Source organism: Lissotriton vulgaris, chromosome 4_1 (assembly GCF_964263255.1).
Source record: "Lissotriton vulgaris chromosome 4_1, aLisVul1.2, whole genome shotgun sequence".
Taxonomy (NCBI): Eukaryota; Metazoa; Chordata; class Amphibia; order Caudata; family Salamandridae; genus Lissotriton; species Lissotriton vulgaris.
The window spans coordinates 748,594,846-748,613,968 of NC_141691.1; the positions used below are offsets into that span (position 1 = coordinate 748,594,846).

A 19,123-nucleotide genomic window follows, 5' to 3' on the forward strand; every position below is an offset into this window, starting at 1 on the left:
GGTGTACGAAATTCAAGTCTTTTTGTACTGTTTCCTGCTAGCCTCTTGAATAAATAAATGCTTGGAAATATCTTTCCGCATCCGCTCTAGGTTTTGGTTGAAGAGGTTGTTGACCGTGTGAAATATCAAGTGTGCTTCCTTTTAGTTTTCTAATCTAGTTTTCACTATTACTACAATCCTGTTGGATCGTGAGGAGTCACAAAAAATCATTATTTGTGTGAACTGCTGTGGCTGTGCTCTGCCCAAGACTTTTCTCTCCTTCTGTTTATGAGTGAGCATTTTGTTTGTAAGCGGCTGGAGTTATTTCGGTGAAGGATAAGTGAAACTGTGTTGTATTGAAACAAATATATGTTTCAGCTCCTCACCAAAAAAAGAAACCATATTCTCCTATTATATAGAGATACATATATATCTAGTGCTTTTCCTAAGCGTGATGTTTTTTTCTTTTACATGTAATACTAGAAATTTGCTAGAGTATATTACTCTATATTATTTTGAATTCAGTAATAGTGTATGTTGTTTTTACTTTCAGGTCTCCTTCCCTGATGTACCTTCCCTATCCTTCCCTCGCTTGATCACTTTAAGCTTTCGCGCATTTATAGCAATTCGGAATTAAGGCGATCGAGAAATGGACATAATGAGCATCCAACTGACCCTGAGGAAAATCGCTCACAAGATCATAACCCAATCCTAAAAGTCATGTATAAATCCATATATAACCTGGCCTCGTCATAATGTGGGGGTAAATCTTACCCACCATCTCCATTGCCATCTTAAGTTGTGGCAAACTCTGGTGAGAGCCAGAACCGAAAAGCTGGTGGAGCTATTAACCCTTTCCATGCTCATGACGAGCTCAGCTCGTCATGAGGCACAGTGGAGCTGTGCTGATGACGAGCTGAGCTCGTCATGAAACGATGTAAATCTGAAGTCTTCAGCACCAGAGGGGAAAATGTGCAGCAGCGATGTGGTTAAGGACGACTCCATGGTAGAGGAAGTGTTTTGTCTGAATCAAAATGTGCAGGAACCAGGTGCACTGGCGTGGAGTCAGATTGGGGAAGCATCAGATTTGTCTCGGGTTGGACATTGGAGTCGGCAGGACATCCACCTCTAGCACCGGCAATGCCAGGACATGTGTCAACAGAAAAGGGACTGGTTTAGGTCATCGAGCTGGAATGGAAGTCTGCACTTTAATCAGTGTTAAAAATGCACAGTATGGCATCCTATGGTCTTGACCTGCTACTATGTTGCCGATGGCCTAGGGAACTCAGGGTATGTGTGTGTGTGGAAGGGGGGGGGTGTAATCAGGATCAACTGAAGGATCTGCTTGCAATCGGAGAAAGGGTAATATTGAGTGGCCCCTTGACACACTTGTGACTTCTCTTTAGATAGAGAGGCAGGATGAGGTAAAGTCCTGCTACACCTTCTTGTGTTTCTGGTTTGATATGGACTTAGACTTACTGGACGACCTCAAATGCTAGAGAACCTGTTGCCGGATAGGGTTTGAGAGTGGGAATGGGTCTGCACCGTCGACTTTGAGCTGGTGAAGACTTGGCTTCTTTCTATGTTATGCAACATAGAGATTTGCGGTCTCAAATCGCCTTTATATCGCACAGGGGAACACTCCTCATACAACTTGGAGTTGTGTACCGAGCCAAGACACCAGGTTTCATCACAGACATCTGTTTAAAAAGAGTCACGGAATGGTTAGAACCCTGTTGGCTTGGTCGGCATCATCATTCCTTTTCACAATGGAATTTAGTTTGAAAAATTCACTGACAAAAAAGGCAGCAGAGCTCCAGAACTGCCTTTGAAGATGTGGAAAGAAAGGAACAAGAAAGAAGAGATATATCCTGAGCTTATTTCACAATCAGTCCAATTTCTTAATAAGTCAACACCATAGGTCTTCTTGATCTTCTTTTATTTTATAAGAACTTCCCCAGAAAACTGTCCTAGCCGCGCGTTTCTTCTCCCGTAAAAATGCAGCGTTGCGAGTAGAGCAGTTTAAAAATCGGCGTCTAGCTATACCCGCAAAGCTGCATTTTTACGGATACCTGTTGGTCTTTCTGGATATATAAAGAAAACAGGAGAATCCATACACTTTCTCTCGTGAAACAGGATTGTAATAAATATTTGAAAAGATTTGATACACTTATTATATGTGCTCCTTGTCTTGAATCTTGCTGGCCATTCCGAAACACTGCGTTATATTCACTGTGTTATATTAGCCCTGAGGAAGTCTGTGGTTCACACCACAAAGAGACGAAACACGTGTTGGCGGCTAGGACTGTTTTCTGGAGACGTTCTTATGAAATAAAAGAAGATCAAGAAGACCTCTTGGTGTTGATTTATTAAGAAATTGGACCGATTGTGAAATAAGCTCAGGATATATCTCTTCTTTCTTGTTTAAAATGGTTTAGACATTTTCTAAACCTTCTGGTATATGGTGGGTGGCCGTTACCATATCTTTGGCGCTATTTAAATTGTGAATTTTGACTACCTCACAACTCTGCGCAATTGACGCCCAGCCACCTATTTTGTTTAGCAAAGAAGGAGTAGTTTCTGTCCTGTAACTCCAGTTCTGTAGTAGGGGTATCTCTGTTATAGTCATAATCTAGTGAATAGTCCCGCCCATGTGCGTGGACCCCGGCAATCAAAAATAATCTCTTAAGTTGTCAAAATAATGCAGAAACTGCAAAGACACTTAAGAGATAATTTAAAGACAAATAATGCAGCCTATATCCACAGGCTACACTGTCCAGTACTTCAACTAGAAATTCCACCAAAATTCACCACACACAGCACAGCCTGCTAGTTTCTACCATAGAGAAACCTGCCTCCCCCAGTCAAAGACTCAGGAATGATAGAGAGGAAGGCAGGGACAGACAAGCCCCATAGGCTGCCATTATGTGGCTTAAATAGGATACTGTGCCTTTAAGAGAACTTTCCAGAACTTCTCCCAGTATCCCAGAATGCATGGCAGGTCCCTCTTACTTCAGTTCTTTTTGAAGGCAAAGCACGCCAGACCTGTCGCATTCTTGTATGATGAAAAAATCTCCACCGGGGAGGAGGGCGGGCGCTTATGACTATAACAGAGATACCCCTACTACAGAACTGGAGTTACAGGACAGAAACTACTCCTTCTGTAGTAGGGGATCTCTGTGTATAGTCATAATCTAGTGAATAGAATGGCAAGCCCATCCCCACACCAAAGCGGCGGTGGAGAATAAATACATAACGCCACTACTGTGTGAACAAATTCCGCAGCGAAGCCTGGCCAACCTGAGCGTCTGCCCTGGCGTCAGTGTCCAGGCAGTAATGCTTAGCAAAGGTATGAACCGACTTCCAAGTGGCTGCCTTGCAGATTTCAGCAATCGGCACGTTACGGAGCAGAGCCGTCGTGGCAGCTTTGCCCCTGGTGGAATGAGCCTTAGGCTTACCTCCTAAGGTCTTATTAGCCTTTTGGTAACACAATTGTATGCAGGACACAATCCACCTAGAGATGGACTGCTTCGAGGTCGCAAGACCCGTCCTGACCGACCCATAATTGATAAACAACTGGTCAGACGTACGAATATCCTTGGTTTTATCCAGATAAAATTTCAACACCCTCCTAACATCCAGGGAATGGAGAGACCTCTCCGCTGGGGATGAAGGGTTCTGAAAAAACGTAGGCAAAGTTATAGTCTGGTTGACATGAAAATCAGAAATAACCTTGGGAAGAAATTTAGGGTGAGTATGCATAACAACCTTAGCAGCATGAAATACAGTATAAGGTTCATTACAACACAACGCCTGAATTTCACTCACCCTGCGGGCTGATGTAATGGCCACGAGGAACGCCACCTTCCAGGACAGGTGCTGCAACGAAGCCTTATGAATAGGTTCAAAAGGCTCCTTCATCAATCTGGACAGCACCACATTCAATTCCCATGAAGGCGAGGGAAGCCTGACAGGAGGGAATACTTTCTTCAAGCCTTCCAGAAAGTCTTTGATCACAGAGATCTGGAAAAAGGAAGTCTGTGAAGGGCATTTCCTGTAGGCGGTCAATGCAGCAAGATGAACCTTAATGGAATGGACATTAAGGCCAGACTGCGCCAAATGTAAAAGGTAAGGAAGGATGACATCTTCCTTGCAGGTCGTAGGATCATGGTTCTTAGACTGGCACCAGATACAAAACCTCTTCCACTTGTAAGCATATGAAGTCCGAGTGGAAGGTCTCTTAGACTCCTTCAGTATGTCCATGCAATCATCGGGCAGATTCAGATGGCCATATTGCACTATCTCAGGAGCCATGCCGCCAAACTCAAAGACGAGAGGTTGGGGTGTAACATCCGTCCCCCGAACTTCGTGAGAAGGTCCGGCCTGCACGGCAACCGAATGTGAGGAAGGAGAGACCGGTGAAGTAGGTCCGTGAACCACCACTGCCTGGGCCACTCCGGGGCGATGAGTATCATCCGAGCTCTGGACCGGGCCAGCTTGATGAGCACCGCCGGAATCAGGGGAATGGGAGGAAAGGCGTACAGAAAGTTGTTCGTCCAGTTGATCCATAACGCATTCCCCAGAGTCCCTTGTTGGAAGTATCTGGAGGCGAAGTCTCTGCACTTGCTGTTTTCGGCGGTGGCGAACAAATCTACGTCTGGAGTTCCCCACCTTGCGAAGACTTCTCCTAGTACTTCGTCGTTTATGACCCATTCGTGGTTTTCCTGCAGCTGTCTGCTCAGTGCGTCTGCCTGAACATTCTGCACACCTGGTAGATGGGTGGCCGTTATCGTCAGTCCTCTGGCCAGGAGCCAGTGCCAGATCGTCTGCGCCTCCTGCGACAGGGTGCGCGATCTCGAGCCCCCCTGCTTGTTGAGGTAATACATCGTGGTGGTATTGTCCGTCTGTACAAGCAGAGAGTTGGTCTGGAAGGACGGAAGAAAGGCCTTCAGCGCCAAGTGAACAGCCCTGAGTTCCAGGAAATTGATGTGATACGTGGTCTCCATCGGTGACCACGTGCCCTGAATCTGTAGAGTCCCGGAGTGCGCTCCCCATCCCAGAAGAGACGCATCCGTCACGACAGTCTGCGTGGGAATGTCCTTGTGAAAGGGAACCCCTCTGAGGAGATTCTCCGCCGAACACCACCACTTCAGAGACTGAAGAGCATGCAGCGACAGTCGAATCTTGTCGTCCCAAGATCCTTTCCTCTGATCCCACTGGTCTTCCAAGCACTCCTGCAACGGTCTCATGTGCAGCCGTGCGTGTGGCGTCAGGAAGATACAAGAGGCCATCGATCCCAGTAGAGAAGACACCGTCCTCACTGTTGTAGATGGAGTCGTCATAAGAGCATGAGCCTTCCGAAGGAGTGATAATCGCCGCTCTTCCGAAGGAGACACGCTTGCTGACAGCGTATTGATGGAGGCTCCCAAGTACTGTATGCATTGGACCGGAGTCGGGACAGACTTGGCCATGTTGATGTGCAGCCCCAGCTTGTTCAGGAGAACGCACGTCTTCTGGAAGTGTGCTCGTGCTTCCGAGAAGGAGGATGCCTTGATCAACCAATCGTCCAGGTAAGGGTAGACGAACACCTTGTTCTTCCTCAGGTGTGCTGCTACCACCGCCATGCACTTCGAGAATGTTCTCGGTGCAGACTTCAGTCCGAATGGGAGTACTGTGTATTGATAATGATTGGTGCCGACTTGGAACCGCAGGAACTTCCTGTGTTTGTGTGCAATGGGCACATGGAAGTAAGCATCCTGTAGGTCTATAGCGCAAAGCCAGTCTCCCTGTTGCAACTGAGGATAAATCTGATGCAACGACAGCATGCGGAACTTTTCTCTGCGAATCCATTTGTTTGCCTGTCGCAAATCCAGAATGGGCCTGAACTCGTTCTTGTCCTTCTTGCGAACCAGAAAGAACCGGAAGTACAGACGTCTTCCTCTCTGAGACAGAGGTACATCTTCTATCGCCCTTTTCCTTAACAGGACATCCGCTTCCGCCTGAAGCTCGCGCAGCTGAAACTGCGAGCCGACCGGGGGAATGGCCGGAGGAGGGCTGGTGAACCGAAGACTGTATCCATTGCAAACAATATTCAGCACCCACTTGTCCTGAGTAATTTTTTCTCCACTCTGCCAGAAAAAGTTGTATGCTTCCCCCTACCGGAGTGGGTAACGGATCCGGGGGAAGTAAGTTCCTAGGGCCTAGACCCCGCCTGGCCCTTGGGCGCTGGAGCCGACTGCTGGCCTCCCCTGCCCTTCTGCCGCTTCTGGAACGGCTTACGGAACGGCTGCTGCTGTTGTGAGTGCCCCGAAGCCTGTCCTCGTCCACGGCCTTGTCCGCCGAACCGCCGTTGGAAGGGGCAGTACTGCTTCTTGGTCTCTTTGGGCTTCTCCAGGCCCACAGCCGTCAGCGTTTCTGCCTCCGCCTTCATGCGGGCCATTTCATCATCCGCATGCTTCCCGAAGAGGGTCTCACCGGAGAACGGTAGATTGGCCACCCTCTTCTGTGCGTCCGGTTTCAGGGACGTAAGCCGGAGCCAAGCGTGGCGCCGTTGGTTGATCCCGTGGCAAAATCCGTGAGCCGCCAACAGGGAAGAGTCCGCAGCCGCGCTGATTATCTGGTTGGCCACCAGCATCCCCTCACTCAGGACTTCCATGAAGTCTTCACGCTGCTCCCGGGGCAAATGCTCCGCAAAGCGCTCAAGGGAGTCCCAGAGGGCGCGGTCGTAGCGTCCCAACAAAGCCGTGGCACTTGCCGCCTTCATGGAGGTAGCGGAAGTTCCACAGACTTTTCTCCCCGCCGAATCCATCCACCGAGATTCCTTGTCCGGGGGGACCGTGGAGGTCGGGGTGGTGGCATGCTGCTTGCGGGCCGCCGTGACGATGACGGAGTCAGGCGGGGGCTCAGCTCTCAAAAAGGCCGGATCCGAGTCGGGAGCCCGGTACTTCTTTAGTAATCTCGACGGGGCCGCCCTCGTCACCGCCGGGGTGAGAAACAGAGCCATAGCCAGTTCTTCCAGGCCCGGCACCAGGGGCAGGAGAGGACGAGACAGATGCTTCTGATGTAGAGTCTCGAAAATGACCGATGTTTTTGGCGTAGGCACTGTCAGGGATATGCCTAGCTTCGCCGCGCCCCTCAACAGGACGTCCTGAAAGGCAACCAGGTCATCTATCGGGGACACTCTGGTGTCCGGTGACCCCGATAGGGTAGGTGAATAATCCCTGGTCCCAGAGGACCTCGTGTGTGAGCGCGATTCGCGCCTCCTATGGCGGTGCCGCGATCGCGTGGATGATCTGTGCCGCGATCTCTCTTTCCGCCCAGAGCGAGAGCGAGACCTGCCAGCTCGTGGGCGCTCCTTCGGTTTACGTGGGGGGGTCTTCCGTGGTTCATCACGGGGCTTCTTCGGTTCCTCCCGGGGTTTTGGTTTCGGAGTCCCCTTAGGAGGAACAGGCAGGGACGGCAGGGAAGTGGACCTCGGCGGAGGAACCTTCGGCTGCGGTGTGGGCCCATGCGGAGGGATCGGAGGTGGAGAGGGATCTCCTGAAGGCAGCGGTGGTTTGGGTGGAGGGTCCTCCTTAGGCACGGGGGGAGGAGTAGGAGTCCTGGGCCGAGACGGAGTGTACACTTCCTCGTACACCGAGCCCGGTGATCCCTTAGGCGAGGGGTGCGGAGAGCCATCCCCATCAGCAGGCGACCTCTTCCTCTTGCGGCCTCCACTGGACGCAGCGTGACTCCTGGGACTAGAGTCCCTTTTCCGCCGTTTTGGAGAGGGTGACCTACTCCTCGACGTTGACCGCTGTCTGCTGGACGCAGAACGACGCTTCTTCGGCGTCGAATGACGTCTCCTGGACTCCGGCGTCGAACGCCATCTCCTCAGCGTCGACCCTCTTCTCCTCGGCGTCGAACGCCGACTCCTCGACGTCGACCTCCTCTTTCGCGACCTCTCCCGTCGTCCTCTCGACGTCGGGCGGCCCGCCCTCGACGACGAGCGCCGCCGTCTTGATGATCCCGATGTCGAGGAGCCCCTCGACGTCGATCGGCGGTGTCGCCTCGACGGCGATCGACGGTGTCGCCTCGACGACGACCGACGGTGTCGCCTCGACGGCGAGCGTCGGCGCTGCTTCGACGGCGAGCGTTGATACACGTCACTGTGCCTTCGTCGACGGTAGGAAGATCTCGACGTCGACGACGACGATGACGTCAACGGCGGCTTCGACGTCGGCTTCTCCTTCGCCGTCGAGCCATCACGCCGTCTCGACCCGGAGCCCCGGGGAGAAGGGGAGCACGCCGTCGTCATCCCTCTCGACGCCGTCGTCGATGCCATCGACGTCGACGGAGAATGGGACCGATTGCTGGACTTCCTGCCCCCGGGGAGCCCCCCGGGGGCCTCAGCAGAGGCAGAGGGAACCTTCCCAGGCTGCCTAGACCCACCTGCAGCCCGCAGACGCCTATCCTCCAGGCCAGCGAGCCTGATCTTCAATCTGTCCCTCAAGGTCCGAGCAGAAAGCTGCTGGCAGATTACACACTCCTCAGGGACATGATCTTCCGGAAGGCACACGATGCAGACCTCATGGGGATCACTCTTGGCCGCCTTCTTCCTCTCACATGCTGGGCACTTCACAAAAAGGCCAGGCATTTTGGAGCCCCAAAACACCTAAAAACAGCACAAAAGGGAGAGGAGAGCACCAAGAAATAAACTGTAACACTTTTAAAATTCAAAAGTGCAAAAACAATTCCAATAAACCCTTGAGAAAGGGAGAGCTCAATGCCAGGGTCCTGTAAGCAGGAGCCGGAAAAAAGAACTGAAGTAAGAGGGACCTGCTATGCATTCTGGGATACTGGGAGAAGTTCTGGAAAGTTCTCTTAAAGGCACAGTATCCTATTTAAGCCACATAATGGCAGCCTATGGGGCTTGTCTGTCCCTGCCTTCCTCTCTATCATTCCTGAGTCTTTGACTGGGGGAGGCAGGTTTCTCTATGGTAGAAACTAGCAGGCTGTGCTGTGTGTGGTGAATTTTGGTGGAATTTCTAGTTGAAGTACTGGACAGTGTAGCCTGTGGATATAGGCTGCATTATTTGTCTTTAAATTATCTCTTAAGTGTCTTTGCAGTTTCTGCATTATTTTGACAACTTAAGAGATTATTTTTGATTGCCGGGGTCCACGCACATGGGCGGGACTATTCACTAGATTATGACTATACACAGAGATCCCCTACTACAGAAAGGAACAGTTATAGGTGCACCGGGCTGACGTTTCTCTGCAGCTCTATTCAGTTCAGAGGTAAAACGAAGAGCTGTACAGCACCACCTCGCAGCTCGCAGGAACAATGCTATGAAAATTTCTGGATCCAATACTGGTACCTGAGAGATATTCCAAAGTTGAGGAATCTGTGGTTAGAAGTATCCAACCGAAATGGATGACGTAGGAAACTTGGTGTTTGATTTAGTGGGGTGAAAATCCTATTCAAGCAACAGCCCAAATCCATGTCAGGGTGAACCACTAAATTACCCAGTGTTTAACAATCTGGTGGCTTGGCACAAAATCAATCAGGCTTAACTTAGAGGCACTGTGTAAAGTATCTATACAGCACACAAAGAGTAATAACGTGAAAACACAACACAAGAAAAATCCCAAACCAATTAAGTTGGCGGTCACCGCAGACTGTTGAAGCAGTAGTGTGAAGTTCAGATCTTGCGTAGTCGCTGGCGGTCAATGCAGTACGAATTCACTGGAGTTGCGCTTGCGGTCATCGTAGGCTGAAGTCTTGGAGTGAAAGGGTTCATTCACGGGGAGTCCAAAACTTCATGATTTCTCCTTTTCTTCCAGAGGAGTGCCCTCTGATGCCAGCCAATGATCCAGGACCTAGGGAGGCATGTCTTGGGGATCAGAGACTCACTCTACCAAGGCCAGCAAGGCTCAGGTTGGTAAATTTGCAACAGGTCAGTTGGACAGTTGCACAGAGGCCTCTGGAGCTTGTTGTGGCCCTGTAGCTCAGAAGAAAAGGTTAGACAACCAACCCTTGGAGCCATTCGAGTCTTTCAGGGAATAAGGAGATGGTCCTATTTTCTTTAAACATTAAAGCAAGCCACAAGTAGCAAAGCAGTCCAATGAAGTACAAGGCAGGTCTGGAGCATCAGGGCAGTCCTCTGGTAGCCGCAGGGCAGTCTTCTGAGAAACGAAGCAGGCCTCAAGCAGCAGAGCAACCCTTCGAGTAGAAGGTAGTCATTCTGAATTCTTCAACATCCAGCCTTTGAAGTGGGGGAACCGACTAGGCTCCGCCCTATTTGGTTCTGGACATTTCCTTTCTTCCCCTGTCCAGGCTCCAAGTTGACAAGGGTGACAATAGCTGGTGTCTAGTTCCTTTCCGCGTGTGCTGGAGGCAGCCCTTTAAAATGTAAGTGGGACAGGGAACAGCTCTGTCCCTCCATCTTGGCATGATGGTCTAGACTGCCAACACCTAATCCCCCTTTGTGTCACTGTCTTGGAGGAATACACAAAGGCTAACTACCAATTATTCGCACTCATGTGACACAGGTACAGGCTGCAGTCACCAAATGGTCAGGACAAAAAAATGCCAACTTTACAAAAGTGGAATTCTCAGAATTGTGACTTAAAATCAGACTTTGCCTTTAAAGATGATTTTAAATTACAATCCATTTGAGATTAAACATTACATTTCTATCCATTCCCAATCAAAGGTTATCACTTAATAATGTAATAAGGTAACCCAATGTTATCCTATGGAAAAGGTAGGCCTCACAGTAGTGAAAAACTAATTTAAGAGTTATTCACTAACAGGACATGTAAAACTTAAAAACACAAGTCCTACCTTACAAATACAACGCACCCTATCCTATGGACCCTTTAGGGCCTTCCTCAGGGAAAACTTATATGTATTAAAAAGTGAGGTTAAGGCCTGGCAAAATCTTTATTTTGCTAGGTCGAATTGGCAGTTTAAAACAGTACACAGGCTGCTGTGGCAGGTCTGAGAAATGTTGTAAAGGGTTAGTTAAGTTGGTGGCACAATAATTGCTGCAGGGCCCCTAGTATCATTTAATTTACAAGTCCAGGGTACAAGTAGTAATACTTTACGAAGGACTTATAAGTAAAATACATTTAGCTACCCAGTGTAGCCCAATTATACCATGTTTTAAGGAGTGAGCACAAGGACTTTAGCACTGGTTAGCAGTGGTTAAAGGCGCAGAGTCCTAATGCCAACAAAAATAAAATTCAGAAATGTTTGGGTCTGAGCCTGCAGAGAGGGCCAAGTTCTACAGATAAACTAAGACAACCCTCTCCCCACAATCCAGCCATGCCCACAGCCTTCCTGAACCCCCACTGTTCCTTTGATTGCAAGCCTAGATTCTCCTCTGTAAGTATCTTGGACTGCAATGGACATCACAAGCCTGAAAGTGGCTAATGGTAAATATCTTGTAATAAATAGCATTATTCTACTGAGCCCTGATTACGTCACAAGGTCAATTGTTGCTGATGCCTTTTATTCATTAGTTTTAGATATCCCACATTACAACTAAAGTGCCAATAGAACAGTTTACAAAGAACAAGAAATAAGGCTTCATGGAACATGATCAGTAACATTTTATACATTCAGAAAAGAGTCCACTGGGGGGGCTCATGCTGGGGTGGGGTGATCTTAGATGAGTGAGACACAAAATAGACTCTTTCGTTGCTGCAGTAGGCTAGTTTAGATATAACAGTAACAGTAAACACCAACCATAATATAAATAGGAACGAAGTGTACATTTTCAAGTCCTCCTAACTTGGAGAAACGCCAGGAGCAGACTGAAGACTGCCACAAGAAAATTCAATATAAATAATGCTCAAATGTATGCCTCATATCTTTTAATTGGGAGAAGCTAGATTAAGATGGTACAGCCTCCATAGAAACTCTGTATACTACTCACTCATTTACAGGAGATTTATATCACAACATCACTAACCACTACCTTGTTGGCCTTTACCTTGTTACATACACTACACAACCAATACATCAGGGTTCACTTACTATGTAAATGCCCACAACATAGACGCAACGTAATTATTCATACCTTTATCTTGTCCAATTCATCTACTTCTAAACTAACCCATAGGCTAACCCAAATATTGACAAATGACGAAGTAATGCTGGCGAGGTAAAGCAAGGCGCTACACAAGGGTATCAAGCAGAGAACCAGAACAATATCCGGAAGCTAGTTGTTAATTCTGGGTTAAACTATAGATTGTATAGAGCTTCTAAATATGGCTGAGGTGAGGGGTACATTACTCTTTCTTAAGATAGGTCACAAGATGATGTCAGATTTAGAAATTGGGAACATTCTTTCTATGAGTCTGATGAGAGAACAAGAAAACAGGAGATCCTACTTGAGATGCCAAGTTAGATATGAGGTTGAGAGTCTACATCCAAAAAGAGTACAGGCATTTGAAATACATAATTTGTGTTGGTGCTTCACATCACATTTTTATTTGAAGTGCCAGATACAGAGTTTAAATATTCAACAGCTCAAAAATGCTGGGCACAAATTCGAAAGGGCTCCTATGTCATTTTAATATGATCGTCTGAATCATTAATTCAAGTATTAAAACTCAAGCAAGGAACGGAAAAGTATGGAGTTTGGACAGCAGCTGTTGGTGTCATTACAGTTTACTGCAACTCATTAGCCTTAGGTTTTCATCATGCCAGAAGATGATGTCTGGAAGCAGGTTAGCTGCAAATGCATTGTGCTCTTAAATTCGTTTAGTAGTTCCTCCAGCAACCTGCAAGGGTAGAAAAATTGGTTTACAATTCATGACCAATCTGTTCCAACAGTTTGCCTTAGAGCAATGCATGACACTTTTATTTAGTACAGTAATAATTCATACTGCTAAGCACCCCTATGTAACTTTGTCAGCAAATAAGAGAAAGAAAATCTCATACGACCACTGAAGCCTAGTTTCCTGCATGGTCTAAACAAATGCCTCACATGCATGAATAGCCTGGAAACCATACGCACTGCAATAGTACTTATTATTATATGAGTTCAATGTGTTCATTTCCAAAGATTTGTGCATATCATAAATTCCACAGATTTGTACGATAACATATTCCACAATTATGTGCTTACAATCTATAATGCATTTCATAACCTGTATTCTCAAAACCCTCCACATTCAGATTTAGATGCCGTGCAGCAAATCCTTCAGGTTATGTGATTATACACTGACAAATGAGTTACTTACCTTCGGTAAAGATCTTTTGGGTAAAGACTGTCTTTAGCTGCAGATTCCTCACCTTTTATATATTCCCCAAGTGCAAGACTGGATACGGAAACTTTTCAGGAGCAGCTTGGTGGACCATCAGGTGCTGCCGTGTGGCTCTGCACTAACGTCGTTCTGCTCTGGAAATGACTGAACGTGGAGGATAGGAGGGTCGGTGAGGAGTTTATTTCTAGATAGAGTCAATACCTGAAAGAGCGTTACCGAAGGTAAGTAACTTGTTGAGATAGAAACGTCCTCTATATGGTAAGATATGCATTACCCGCCCTGAGTACCTAACTGTACGGATGTCTGGATCCCTAATGCAGCATGTGTTGTCATAGGCAAAAACAGATCATGAATGTGCGGCATAACATAGGCCTGTCTCATGGACTGCAGTCTTGGTGGACTGGGAGGGGCACCAAACATGCTTCCTTCATAGTGGGGGGAGGGATACTGCCTTCACCAGGAGATAAACAGCACAAACACTATGGTGGCGGCATAAAATGAAGTGATCAGTAGGAATAAAGGAAACTGGAACTGTGTTGTAGTTTTCCTCCCCCACATTTTCCCCATTTAGAACTACTAGATGCTGGTTTTCGACTGAGAGTGCACTGAGGCCTGCTAACTAAAAATCAGTGCACGTGTTCTTTCCCCCCCAAAAAGTTAAAGTCTAATTGTAACCCAACTGGCATGGATTTTAGCACGCCTGGAAGTCCCTAGTGCATGGGTACTAAAGATGGTCCTTAAGGGCTGCACCATGTCTTATGCTACACTATGGGACACATAAAAATTGCAAGCAGGTTGCCATTGCAGACTGCGTGTCATGGTGCATACCATGAGCGAAAACATTACATGGCACACTCACTGTGTGCCACGACAATGTCATTGCATTTAATATATGTAAGTCACCCCTACAGCAGACCTTATAGCCATGAGGTTGGGAGCATTATATTACATGTGAGGACATATCTGCATGAGTAGATATGCCCCTGTGCTGGCTAGTTTAATTACTAGGAGGTACAAGTGAACAGGTAAGCCATCTTAAATATATGTACTGGGCACTGGTCATCACGAGTTCCCTAGCTACATGATGGCTTCACGGAAACGTATGATGTTTGGTATCAAACACCTCGTCTTAATAAATCTGTACTGATGCCAGTATTAGATGTATTATGATGTGCACCCAGAGGGCACCTTAGAGGTACCCCCTGAAACCTTACTAGTCTTCTAATGCGCTGGCTGACTGAATCCTTCCAGCCAGCCACAACAGACGTGTTTCTGACCCCTGCAAGTGAGAGCCCACGCAGGGGGTCAGGATCAATGCCTGCTTTGGCAGGAGTTATCTCCTCCTCCAGCAGGATGGCTAGTGAATCTGCATACCAAGGTCAGAGGCGATCCCGGATTCCTTCAGACATGGGAGATACCACCTCCTGCCCTGAGGCTGATTTGGCACCAGGACAGGTGGGAAATTAGCTGTGCTATAAGGCGTGGTGTACTACCAGGCCAATTACACCCTTAAGGTGGTCTGCCTGATGTGCCCCACGAAAGAAGGGTTCCACTATATTGATTTTGGGTAGAAATAGGAATTCTGGGACAGGGTTATGCCCACTCCCCACAGGAAGTAGTCATATAGGGGGTGTAGTGATCCCAAGGGTAAGTAGCCCATTGCTACTACCCTTCACTCCCCTCAACGCCACTAAGTTCAGTATTTAGGTGGCCCCTGACACCCGGAATTTATATTTGTCTGACTGAAGAAAGAAGAGGACAAAGAAGAGCCGAAGAACTAAGAACTGTGGACTGTTGGTAGAGGCACTTTGAGGCAAACCCTGCCTGCCTGCCTAACTGCTTCGGTCCGGACATTTGCAACAACCCGACTTATCCAGCAGCTGTGCAGCCTCCAAAAGACTCTGAGAGCAGCCAGCACTTCAGCAGGCCATCAGCATCTCCCTTGAAGGGGAGGCGCCTCTTCCGTGCAGCCTGCAGACACCGACCGCAAAGTCCAGTTCGCAGTTCAGCTGTTCACCAGGTTCACTGATGCAGCAGCCACCTAAGAAGAGGTCACAATGCTTCAGGAGGTCAGATCCCTCTCTCCACCAAGTGAAAAGATGCCAGAAGCAACCGGAGCCACCCTGCACCAATACCCAGGGTACTGGACCCCTTGCAGCAACTAAAGTTTGAGTCCAATCCGGACTCCGATGCCACAAAGACCGAGCAGATGACGAGGGACGTCAGCACCACAGAGGCCAGCACAGAGAGTGGCCTAGCTGTCCTGTGTTGTCCCCCTCTGCAGGTCTTACCGAGATCCGTGGGTGCCTCTAACGCCTGGGCACCAACCAACCAAAACCCTCTGCACCAGAGCTCCCTGGCTCGGGTCCATGACAACTGCTCCCCTGCTCCAAGGACCCCTTTGAACTGAGCCCTCCTTCGGGGTGTCCCGGACCTGCCCCAAAGTCGACCCTTTGCAGCCTGTTTCTAGGCATCCCCCCTCTTTGTCTACAGTGTAGCATGCAAGGCTACCAACCTGTCCAGCACCCCTGTAATCGGACACTCAGGGCAGGTAAACTTGAACTACTGGTGGTACTTTGGACATTGGCCACCCCAGCACCATAAGTCCTTAAGAGGATCCCTGAGAATCATTTGCAAATAATCTGTATGCAGTAAATGCCTTTCCCTCCATAGGAAAGCATTTCCGTGTAAAAACACATTTGAGTGAACATTTTTACTTACCTGCAAAAACTCAAACTGAAAAGTACTTACCCCATAACTAAGGGTCAGATGTAGGTAATTCTTATTTACCTACTCTTAAATACCGAATTTTACCGATTCGGTATTTAAGAGTAGGTAAATAGGAAAGGGGCAGATGTAGGTAATTCTCATTTTAGAATTACCGAATCTGTAAGATTCGGTATTTACCGATTCGGTAAATACAGAATCGGTATTTCCTATTGATTCCTATGGGCCTTCAAGCCCATAGGTATCAATGGGAAATACTGATTCGGTATTTACCGAATCGGTAAATACCGAATCCTGCAAGGGTGCAGGGGGTGTCACTTTGACACCCTCTAGCACCCCAATTACATGCTTGTGTGCCATGTGGCACACATACATGCCCTAAGGGCATGTCTGTGTGTCACATGGCACAGGTGTGCATGCACAGATGTGCATGCACACCTGAATTCGGTATTTTACCACACAATAGGATTGTGTGGCAAAATACCGACTCTTCGGGGCCTGTGTCACTGAAAACTGTGCCACCTACATTTGGAATTACAGAATCGGTATATTTACCGATTCGGTAAATTACCGTAATCGGTAAATATACCGATTCTGTAATTTTCAGCCCCCTACATAGCAAAACCCAAATACCGGTGGGTAACGGCCGAAATCGGCCGTTACCGACCGGTATTTGGGCTCCTACATCTGGCCCTAAGTTCTTGGTGTTAAAATCAATATAAAAATACTTATTTTTCAAATTTGGTCTCAAGTTTGTTTTTGAGTGTGTGATTCATTTATTAAGTCTGTGTGTGTTCAACAAATGCATTAAATCTACCCTCTGATAAGACTAAACTGTTCGCTCACACTACCACAAAAGAGAAATTGTTAATTTAAGGCCTGTAATGGTCGTCTATACTTTCTACATAATACACCTGGTTTTGTTAAAATAAATAAAAAGCCAGCTTCCGGAACAGGTCCTTTTTAACCTGTGTCACTGAAGTGAGGACTACAAACTAAATCACATATAAAGATCTGCTGCTGTGTGTTTAACTCATCCTTGGCTTACATCAGATTGGTGTGAAGTGGTGAGCAGAGCAGAAGTGGTGTATCTGCGCTTGGTGTACGTGTGCAATACAAGGATAGTGCAGTACTGAGCATGGTGTAGACATGTGCTGGGTGTACATGTGCCTATGAGTGATACAGCACCTGAAGGATATAGAGCTGTGCAGTGCATGCAGGACAAATGCATGTGCTGGGTGTATGTGTACCTGTGACTCGAACAAAACATGAAGGATACAGTGCATGCATGTTAAATGCATATGCTGGATGTGTGTGCCTATGAATGGTACAATAGATAAAGGATACAGTGCTGGACAATGCATGCTTATTAAATGCATATGCTCGATGTATGTGTGCCTGTGAGTGAAACAGTACATGGAGAATACCATACGGTGAAGCACATGTATGCTGTGTACATGAACTTCATTTTTGTGTGCCTGTGGGTGATGCATTACATGGCGGACCGTTGGTTCGATTTTGGGATACCCAGGCTTGCAGGGTGAAACATGGAGCGGAGGTAGCCACCAAGACAATTTTGTGTACTGTTGCATTCCTGTAGACTGTGGGACACACACTGAGGAGCGGATGACCAAGTCTCACTTGTACACTTCAAAGGGAACTCTTTGATTCATTTAGAGGTCACAAGAAAGGGGCTGGAGCACATCTCAGAAAGGAGATGGGGCAGATAAGAGAATCAAAGAGGAGGACTGGGACCCTGTGCTAACCTTTTGATGCAACTATCACTGTGGCTGACATCCAGTTGTGTACTCAAGTCACCCCCATTACCTGTGTTGTGGGATTATCAGTTTAGGAGATGATCTGCTTTGGCAGACTACTTTTCAAGAAGAAGAGGGAGCAGAGGAGTGGGTACTCCAAAAGAAGTAAAACCCTAATATAAAACTTCTAAAACTCAGACTATAAATCACAGTTGGTGTCTGGAAATGGATTATAAGAAAGGGAGGTTGAGACCCTCAAAAGTGTCCTCTGTCAAGCAGACAGATGGGCTGTGTTACGAGGGCAAGAGCAGCAGGTTTTCTGCCTGTGAGCAGAGCTGGAAGCCAAGGCCTGCTAGTCTGCCTGCTGGCTGAGGGGATATCACCCAGGGAAACCGGACCGCATGCCCTGGGGCACCAGCGCCTGCCAGCTTGCCAAGACCAGTGTACCCTGCGAGGAATATAATAGTACTGGAGCCTGTCAAGTGGACTCTTTGTGCGAGGTATGAGGAACTTGCTGTTGCACAGATTGAGTGACAAACTGTATGCAGTCGCTGACCCTGTATGCCAGGAGAGGGCCGCTGTGAATTTAGCCAGTCTTTGTGCTGCACCTATCGGGCTGGAGCCTGTGCGTGGTAGAGAGCAGAAACCCCATTTGGCAGGAGGGACCGCTGAAGAAAGATTGCTGGGCGGAAAGGGGATGCAAGCCCATGTGGTAGCAAAGCGGTGACCCAGAATGCCAGGAGGGGAAGCTGAAGAAAGACTGCAGTGAGGAAAAGGGTCATAGCCGTGTGTGGTAGTGAAGCGGTGACCCTGTATGCCAGGAGGGGCAGCTGTGGAGAGAATCACCATGCTGATCGGGCTGGAGTCCTTGGACTGTAAGTTGCGGTGACCCCGTATGTTAGAGGGGGTGCCTAGGAGCACCAAGGACTGTGACTTGTTCTGCCCCACTGGAGAAGTGATGCAGTGGGTATGTTTATGTTTTTGGAACTTGTAAAGCGCTTGTATACCAACGGTCTCATGGCGCTGAGGGGAGACTAGAGCTATCCTTCAGGATCTAACAATAAACTTGAGTGAATAACCATGTTTTGAGTCTTTTCCTGAAGCTGAAATATTCTGAGGTCAGTCTGATTTCGATTGGAAAAGAATTCCACAAGGTGGGACCTAATACCGAGAAACGCGAACCACCCATGCTCTTGCGTTTAAATCTTGGAACATTCAACATATTCATTGTTGCTGATCTGAGATTCCGTGTGAGATTCCGTGTGGGCATGTATCTTGCAATCTTGGTGGATATGAACTTGGGTCCTGAGTCGTGGAGTGCATTGAAAATCATACAGCCTTCAGCAGACCTGTGAGCATCAAGGACACCTGAAGTAATCTCCCTTGGAGTGAAGGAGTCA

The 19,123-nt window shown here is 47.8% G+C and overlaps 1 protein-coding gene across 4 annotated transcripts in view; it reads right to left on the reverse strand.

Moving 5' to 3' along the window:
- Nucleotides 1-12,437: 12,437 nt before the first annotated feature.
- The window catches only part of EXOC2 (exocyst complex component 2), a 1,143,674-nt gene continuing 1,136,988 nt past the window's right edge, over nt 12,438-19,123 (reverse strand). For all 4 annotated transcript variants that reach the window (XM_086965054.1, XM_086965056.1, XM_086965057.1 and 1 more), the window contains one exon: nt 12,438-12,753. In XM_086965054.1, coding sequence (XP_086821180.1) covers nt 12,660-12,753 — 94 coding nt within the window. In that variant the 3' untranslated portion in view covers nt 12,438-12,659. The remainder of the gene's footprint in view (nt 12,754-19,123) is intronic.